A 9,048-nucleotide genomic window follows, 5' to 3' on the forward strand; every position below is an offset into this window, starting at 1 on the left:
CATATTATCAGGGACGGAGGCACATGAGGGGGGCCATGCCCGCCCCCCCCCCCCCCCGTGCGCGCGCAAAAGACCAATGCAGCCAAGTGTAAATTAGTCTGGCCCCCCCAAAGTGTAAATTAGTCTGGCTCCCATCATATGATACTTTAAGAGGGTGCAAAGTACTTTTCTTGTATGCGTAAGTGCGACGTAGGGGCTGCAAAATTGCTTTTACGAGAGGCCACTGATATTTACATTAACATGTTTTAATAATTGCACAAGCTCACCTTGTCTTTTCTTTAATTGGCTTTTGAGGGCAACTACAGTAACGTTTGAAAGCTGTTTAAATAACAAAAGACAAGGTGATTTAGTGCAATTATCAAAACATGGCTGTTGCAATATTATTCCCCCTTGCGAAATGGGTCTGTTTGGTTGCACCAAAAATTGGGAATATAAAAGTAAAAGGACATAATTTCTTTTATTGTCGTTACATCCAAATGGATAGGAGGAAGGTTAAGAAGAAATGCATGAGGGGGACGCATTTAGTGGTTTTTTTCGTAATTGTTCGAATATCAGAAGGGTTATTTCGTAAAAGGGGATATGATTATTCTCCTGTGAAAAGATTCGTCCAACCAAAACCACAGCGCATGGTTAGAACTGTAGCAGATAGTCAACTATTTTGACTTGTGGGTCAGGAGTTAACCGGGTTGTTTTTGTGACATATAATATTTGATAAATGCACCCCCAACAAAGGGCAGTTCCGTCATTTCTCCTTTATATAATCTCGATATCCCACCCCCTTCTCAAGTTCGCTTTATTTTCTTCTGTGTTCCTTCGTGCTCTCTTTCTTGCTCGTGTTTGCTTCTAGATCTGTGATCGGATCGAGTTTATCTTCTTCGAATCGATTGTACATTCTTTAATCTGAAGCTTTCTCTTCTGAAAATCGATTTTGCCTTTATTTTCTGCTGTAAGTGTCGATATTTTTTATACCTTCTTGTTTACGCGTTGGATTTACCATATGTCCTGTTGCAAAGTGATTTTTTTTTTGTTTCTATTCATTTTATGTTGCTATTTGCTGGAATCATATGTGTTTTTGTAAGATTTAGGGTTTTTGTGCAGAGAAATGGGATTTTGGTTGATTTTTTCTCTGTAAGATTTAGTTTTAGGGCTTCATTTCGTTTTTCTGCTTAATGATCGAGGTTTGGAAGATTTTTGGTATTAGATTTGTGTGGATTCATGTTTTAGTATCTTAGGGTTTTTCATGAAATCTGTTAATGCTTTGTTGTTTTAGATCTAGTATTGTGTTGTATTGATCATAGTTGCCCGAAACTCCTTGGGCAAGTGTGAAACTCGTTTCTCCTGAAATGCATTTCTCCCGTGTGGGAAACCTGTTTCCCCTAAAACGTGGGAAACGTGTTTCGGAAACGTTTCCTAAACATGAAAAAAAAAAAAAAATTGGAGAAAATTTTCCCAAATGCATGGGAAACATATGAGAAACCTATGTGAAACATGTGTGAAACTCTTGATAAACATATAAAAACTCGTAGAAAACGCATGTGAAACGCCTGGGAAATATTTGTGGAACTTACGAATTCATTTTGGTAAAACACATCAAAAATTGTGGAATAGATATTAGAAAAGAAAACAATGGCATATATTGTGATAAAAATAAAAATAAGAAAAAATCAAATAGAAATTTGAAATTAAGAAAATTTAAATTTACAAAACCACACTTCTAACGTGTTTCCTAAGACATTTCTCATACAATTTTCTATTGTTTCTCGTTTCTCCTATTTTTTTTCATGCGTTTTCCGTTTCCGTTTCACGTTTCGTTTCCCAAATTCGTTCCCCACCCTGGTAACTATTTTATTGATCATTCTTCCTAATTCTTGTTCATATGTTTTTTCCGCTTTTCTCTATAATTTTAATGCCCTTTTTCTGATTTGCTTTGTTTGTTAATACGACTTAGTGCTGACGTGGATGACAATGATGCAGGGACCTTGAATCTCTGCAGAACTAGTATTTGAAGCTGTTTGCTCGAATAGAGAAGGAGAACAGTATGCAATTGTTGAGTCTCTTTGTTGATGTGTTCCGTAAAGTAGTCTCCATGAACTTATATTGTAGAGTTATCCTGTAAAATCTCATTTTCCTCACTATTGTTTCCTTAAAATCGCTCGATGGCATCAAAGCTCTTTGTTGCCCTCTCTTCCTATTTTCTTAGGATTAGTTGAAAAGAAAGGGAATATTGAAGGAATCAAGAAATCCCTTTCCTAGACTCTGTTTCGCATCGCTCTTTCTATTATCTTATATACATTCCTTTCTCTCTGTTGTTTCGCTGATTACTTTATGATTTTGTAGTTTTCAATTGGTAGTTGTGAATTAAGGTGTGTACTGAAGGGGTTGCCATTCTCTGTTCTCCTATTGCTTTCTTAGCTTCTACTTATCAGGTATCGATTTTAGGGCTTATTCAAGGTTCATTTCAGCTTTCTTGGTTTTTAGTTCTTGGGTTTTGCTGGGGTTAAGGGATTTTATTCAAGGGACGACGAAGTAATGGTGTGCCAAGCAGCGAGCCAGACGAGATTCCGGGCATTGAAACATGAAAATGGGATTGCAGGGAGTGCTACCATAATCGTGAGAGTTATAGCATGCTTTCAACCTTTGCAGGATTGCCAGGTTAGAAAGATAAAACTGATGTTTTATTGTTGTTATTTTCTTATCTTCTGTAACTACTGTTACTTAGATTCTTATGCCTATGCTGCTTGCTTTTCTTGTTTGCCAGGCTGAGTACTTCCGCCATTTACTTAAACCTGTTACGTAGATTGTTTCCTTGTGTAGTCATTTGAATCAAGCTGGAGTTTTTAGTTTCTGAAAGAGGCTATTGTTTTCACTGCAACTAATCAAACCTCTGATACAATCTTTGGGTAATGCACGTTCTCGAACTATCTCTAGCTTGTAGCCATATCTGAAGTTATTGGTCATACACCCATTTGCCCAACTGATTTCTTCTGGATCTTCCTAACACAGTTTGTTGTTTTGGTGTTCTAGTTGAATGGGGAAAGACTGCGGCCCGTGGCATTATCGGCAGCATTCTCCATGGTATTCACTCAATTTGAACTGCCATAGCATTCCGTCCGATCCGGGACAGCAAAATATTAATCAGATGATGTTCCCTTCATACATGGCTTCTACAAGCAGAACCCTATCTGGGTTTGCTGCCTCTGAACTTCCACCTCTAAAATCAGTTGTCTGTAATGAACCACAAGCGTGGTATTACTATGACACTCGCCAGAATGTCACTCGGGCTCCAAAGATGCTTGGGGAAAGTTCTGCTGTTTCTCCTTGTGGTAAGACTGCAACCAATTTGGGTTCAGCTACTGCTAATAAGAGACTCCTTTCATTTGATCAGTCTGGGAACCAAACGAGATTGATTTTTAGCTCGTTTGGTCCTCCCTTCCAACACCCGAAACCGATCAATGCAAGTGGGTGTTGTGCTGAACTGCCAATAAACAAGGATCCTCCCATCCCTGATCATGGGAAGACAGTGAGCTGGTGTGGTGAGTCAGATGAAACTCATGTCACGGGTGAGCATGAAAGCGAGATTCATGAAGATACAGAAGAACTTGATGCATTACTGTACTCAGATGACGATGACGATGATGTAATTAGCACCGGTAGTTCTCCGATTGAAATGGCAGGATACGAGACTGGAAAGAGTACAGAAGTTAATGACATTACCCGAATCTCTAGTTTAGCCCCTCCAACTAAAAGGAGGAGACCCAATGAAGAACCGGACATGGCTCTCTCAGACACTGCAAGTTCTGGAAAACCCCTTGGATCTTGGGATTATGAGGATGGCGCAGAGGTAAGCTGCATTAAGGGAAGCTTCCAAGGGGAATCGGCCAGCAAGCGATTGAGGAGGGAGAGGATAAGGGAGGTGGTGGGTGTTCTTCGGAGCATAATTCCTGTTGCAAAAGGTAAAGACGCTGTGATGGTCATTGATGAAGCGATCAGATATGTGAGATCCCTGAAAGCCAAAGCTCTAGAGGTTGCTACTCTCAAGTAGCAGCACCCCTAGCAATGGCAACAGTGGAAAGGGTTTCTCTGTTCCTATGTGAGAAAATGAACACACAGCAGAAACCCAAGAAAGCAACGGATATATGGTGCATGCCTGTTAGGAAACACAGAGGAGAGAACCCCACAAAGCAATGGATGTTATGTGTTTTTAATGCCATATGCATATGTTCTTAGCTTCTTTTGAAGGTAATTGCACTGAAATCTTTCTTTAGTAGGCTCTATCATTATATATTTGAACTAATGTTGGATTGGTTCCATGTGTGAGACGTCTATGAAGAAAATAACCTGTGGGCCATGTTACTTTCTGTGGGCCCAGAACAAGGTGTGTATGTAATGTATGGTATTTGGTTTTATATATTATTACTAGTACTATTGTCTTTGGGGTATGATCTGCACTTTGATGTTGTTTTGTTATATGTACCGTGATGATGGTATTTTATGTTTCTCTAGCGTTTTACTTTGAGAAATGGTAAAAGGAGTGTGGCTGTTGTTATTCTCTGGGACCCATGTGTGCAGCTCACATGTTATCAGATCTGTTGATCCGATTGGCAATTACAAGCCCGGCTGGCCCACGACCATTGATCTCACCTCGAAAGGATGATCCCATGGCCGTTGATGTCACCTTTAAAGGATGATCCTGGTTTGATGATTCATCCAAATCTGTTCAGTGTTTCGCCGAAAAATCTATATTGTAGGCGATATTATGCCTGTTGGCCATGAGAACAGGACCATATATAAATATATAATGGTCTATTTGGCCATGAGATCAGGACCATATGTGATGGCCTAAAAGGAAAGTCACTTTTATGATCCTCCTAATTGACACTTACTGGACCCTACTTTATCCTCTTGTATGTGATCCGATCCGTTTATACGAATGGCAACTACTAATAGGTCCGGTTAAATGCCCAACAACACCTTCAGTCAAAACTATCGACACAAGTCTTTTAGAAGTTCATAACTTGGAAACTGGAAAGCGGGCTAAAAGTCAGGCCCGGTTTACTCGGACATGGGTAGACCCCGAATAAAAAGCTTGAAAATTTTAAATGCAGACCTAGCCTAAGGCTCATGGGGACACACCCAAGCAGAATCGAAGACAAATCACAAACTCATCAAGACTTTCTGTGCCTCCCCATATATTACATCAATCCTCAAAATTCGACACGGATTAAAAGAAATAGATGGAGTTTCTTTACCTCGGTCTAATTCTCTGATCTTCTTGCAAACAGCCAATAACCATCTTACAACCGACAATATCACGTTCCTCCGCTGAAACTGGGTATCAAGACCTTGTAGTCACCAATGTTGATTTGTGTTAGTTATGATCCTTGCTTTGTGATATTAGTCTCCTTTTTGTAACAAGCCCTAACCATGCTATATGATAATATCAGTATTATCCATCTGACTGCCAGCCCCGTTCTTCGAAGAAACACATCGAAGTTGATTGTCACTTTGTCCGTGAGCACCATGTTCTAGGAGCTCTTTGGTTCTTTTTGTCAATAAGGCAAATTAACTCGTTGATGGTTTTAGATAATAAATGCATCATTGTGGAAATCAACTTCTGGAAATCAGTGTAACGATTAGTTAATAAAAACCTCATTATAGAACTTCACCTCAAACGAGCATTTCCTAAACAAGCTTTCGAGCTTAAAATGTTCTTCTTCGATTAGAAAAACACAAGAAAAAGTTTCCAATCCAATCACCCCAGAAAACGAATCCAATCACCTGGCAATGTAATAGAAAGGAAGAAACCACCACAAGATTACGCACTGAGATTTTACGTGATTCTGCTAAGATGCCTACATCCATGGTCGAGAACATGATCTTCTACTATAAGAAAGCAAAAATACTAGGATTACAATGAATTATCCTGAAACCTGCAAAAGACAACCATTTCACCTTGTCCTTTTGTCCAACACCTTACACAAGAAAAAGGAGAAAAATATCTCCTCTCAAATTCTAACCATAAGGAAAAAACAAGAAAACTCTCTTACTTTCCCTCTCGTAGTCCTTGTCACCAACATATACATATAGAAGAAAATGCATTTTAAACATATTAAAATTCAGAGAAGAAAACACATTTTAAACGTGTTTTAAACGTTTTCCTCAATAAAATGGAGTTTTTTTTTTTTTATTATTGTAGAAGTTTTAAACAGAGTTTTAAATGGCAAGCCAATAAAACGTGTTTTTTTTTATTAAAAAAATCCATTTAAAACTTCATTTTGCTGACTATGGTAGGCAGACACAAGTGGGGATGACCTTTGACCGTGCACCCTACCTATGGGGCCAAACCTCATGCACAGTCTAGCCCACATGTATGTGTTAGGTAGCTTACCAATACGCTAAAAGCTCCAGAGCTGACGGAACGCGTTAGACAAGGCCTTTTAAACCCGTCCCATACAAGGCTGGGTCCCACCCAGTCTCATACCTAGCCGGGCCCCCACTCAGGACTGTAACATACCACCACATTTTCAAATCCGCCGTCCTCAGTGGCTCACTCTGTGACGGCTTTCACTCTGGCCTTTTTTTTTCTAAGTAGCCCTTTCCACAGTTCGCTCCTTCTGCGGTTTTCACTTTGGCTTTTTTCTAGGTAGTCCTCTCTACAGGTGCCCCTTCCGTGACTTGAACACGAGATGTGGTGGCTACTCTTATATCAAATGTTAGGTACCTTACCAATACACCAAAGCTCTAGAGCTGATGGAACGCGTTAAGCATGGCCCTTTAAACCTGTCCCATACCAGGCAGGGTCCCACCCAGTCCCATACTAGGCGGGCCCCCTCTCAAGACTGTAACAGTATGGTGCACAACTAGAGGCCATCCCAGCTGATACGTTCCTACGATGTGGGCCCAGTAGCCACTCTATGTAGGGGCTTTTGTGGGTGGGCCCACATGCAGGGCATGTAGTGAGTGGGTATTCTGCCCCCCGTGTCAGCTTATCACTTGTAGACACCTAATTATATTTTTTAAAATGAAGTTTTTTATATATAAACTGAAAAGATATTATATATAATCTACTTATTTTACAAGACATCAATTTCATCTTTTAACTCATCACCCTCTTAAATTAAATTTAAATAAATTCTATACTACCCTTCAATCTTCCCTCAAATGTCCTTCCTTTTTTTTTTTATCAAGCAACCATTTCTCCCTCGTTCTACCTTAAACAAAATGGCACCAAATTTAAAGAAGAAAGGAATAATTTTCTTCCTTACTTTTCTCTCCTCTTCTACAAAGAGGGGAGAAAAAACAAATGAAGCAGACCCTCTTCCCAACTGCCACCTCTCTTCCACCATGGTACAAGACAACTTGTGTACACACACACGAGATAAGAACCCCACCTCTACCCTGGTTACAAGGATCACATGAGAAATTATCAAATGGCTTTAAGTATTCATCTTGCATTTCTTGCAGCTAATTTTTTCGAAGATCTATATTCTTCAATCATTGTTTTATTTATTACTTATTTATTATTTACATTCATGCTTAATCATTTATAAATCTCTATATCAAATTAATGCACAATATTTAATTGTAATTAATACACTATTTCATTTTATATCCTACTTACTTAAAACTCCCACTTCACATTTATCTTTATACAATTATTAATTAACTATTACAACGATCATTATATTCATCTTTAGGCCATATTAATCTAGATAGGATTACAAGATTGGTGAAAGACGGTCCATTGGATTCGATCCAAGTAGAACCTTTTCGAACTTGTGAACCATATCTTCAAGGTAAAATAACCAAAATTCCCTTCAAGGGCAAGAGTGGAAGATCCCAAGATTTATTGGAGATTATACATAGTGATGTGTGTGGACCCGTTTCTCAATTGGCAAGAGAAGAGCTGATATACTTCGTGACTTTTACGGATGACCATTCAAGGTACGGATATTTGTATCTTATGCGACGTAAGTCCGAGACATTCTCATGAGATACAAGTTTAAGTGTTTCTTTTTTAATTTTGTTCATGACTTCAAATTACTCAAACTTATAGGTTATATAAGTAATATTATGCCTATATGTTTCTTTTTTAATTTTGTTCATGACTTCAAACTCATATAGGCATAATATGTGTATATATATCACTTTAGATCACATGCCTTTCATTAAGGGTTTTTTTTTATAATAATTATACAATTAATGAACCCTCTTAAGTTTGAAGTTCGCTGTTGTTTGTATCTATAAACTTCATTTAATGTCAGTTAATCAATTAATTAATTAGTTTAATATTTATTATTTTTTAAGTACTATTTTTTATTAACTCATGTTTGTGAAAATATTCAGTTATATTCAACTAAAATCGTTATTCATGCCTTTAAAAAAAAAGGTATTATTTAAATATTTTTGTAGTTTTCAATTAGCACGCCACATTTTATATCATATTAATATTATATTTTGGTTTCATCACTACAACATGCACATATTTTTTTGGGAGGGTAAATAATGTTTGGGCAAAACATTTTCTTGTTTCAATGCATGTTATTTGGAGGAGTTTAGCCAATTTTGGGACTTAATAAGATGCTAATAATAATGGGCATAGGATTATTTGAGGCACATTCTATCTATGATAAGGGACCAAGAAAGAATGGTTTAGATCATCTATTCATGTGGGTCCGCTAAACATTTTGGGCCGCACGATATATCATTATATATTCTTCAGACTTTTCAGTGGCCACCAGGTTAATGGTCTTGATTCCCACATATTTATCGGGCCCGATTAAGATCCATTATCACAATTAACTAAACAACAGACTCTATGGTGGGCCATAGTCTCAAATATGCATCACTGGATAATCTGAACCCTTCGATCAATGGAATTCTCATTGAATGTCACTTTATAGACTAAAATTCTCTTTAAATCTGAACCCTTCGATCAACAGAGGTACATATACGACAAGAAAAGAGGGTGAAAACGGTTGCATTTTCAAAAAAGTTAGGTTTTAGTTGGATCAACTTTCCTTCTGAAAGCAGAAAGTATCCCGCTTT

The 9,048-nt window shown here is 38.0% G+C and overlaps 1 protein-coding gene across 2 annotated transcripts; it reads left to right on the top strand.

The window, feature by feature from the left end:
- The first annotated feature begins 801 nt into the window (after positions 1-801).
- LOC143848796 (transcription factor bHLH143-like) lies at positions 802-4,439 on the top strand. Of its 2 annotated transcripts, XM_077357858.1 has the most exons (4): positions 802-946; positions 1,975-2,652; positions 2,759-2,900; positions 3,025-4,439. In XM_077357858.1, exon 4 carries the CDS (start codon positions 3,029-3,031, stop codon positions 4,040-4,042), a length of 1,014 nt encoding a protein of 337 aa, XP_077213973.1. In that variant the 5' UTR covers positions 802-946; positions 1,975-2,652; positions 2,759-2,900; positions 3,025-3,028; the 3' UTR covers positions 4,043-4,439. The 2 variants fall into 2 exon arrangements, with proteins under 2 accessions (XP_077213973.1, XP_077213975.1); XM_077357860.1 differs by lacking the exon at positions 2,759-2,900.
- The last annotated feature ends 4,609 nt before the right edge of the window (positions 4,440-9,048 follow it).

This window comes from Tasmannia lanceolata, unplaced genomic scaffold (assembly GCF_043159265.1).
Source record: "Tasmannia lanceolata isolate RefF3 unplaced genomic scaffold, GAP_Taslan_0.1 ptg000016l, whole genome shotgun sequence".
NCBI lineage: Eukaryota > Viridiplantae > Streptophyta > Magnoliopsida > Canellales > Winteraceae > Tasmannia > Tasmannia lanceolata.

Excerpts from the sequence above, each read along its gene's own strand:
- LOC143848796 (XM_077357858.1), top strand. The coding sequence starts at position 3,029 with ATGGGGAAAGACTGCGGCCCGTGGCATTATCGGCAGCATTCTCCATGG.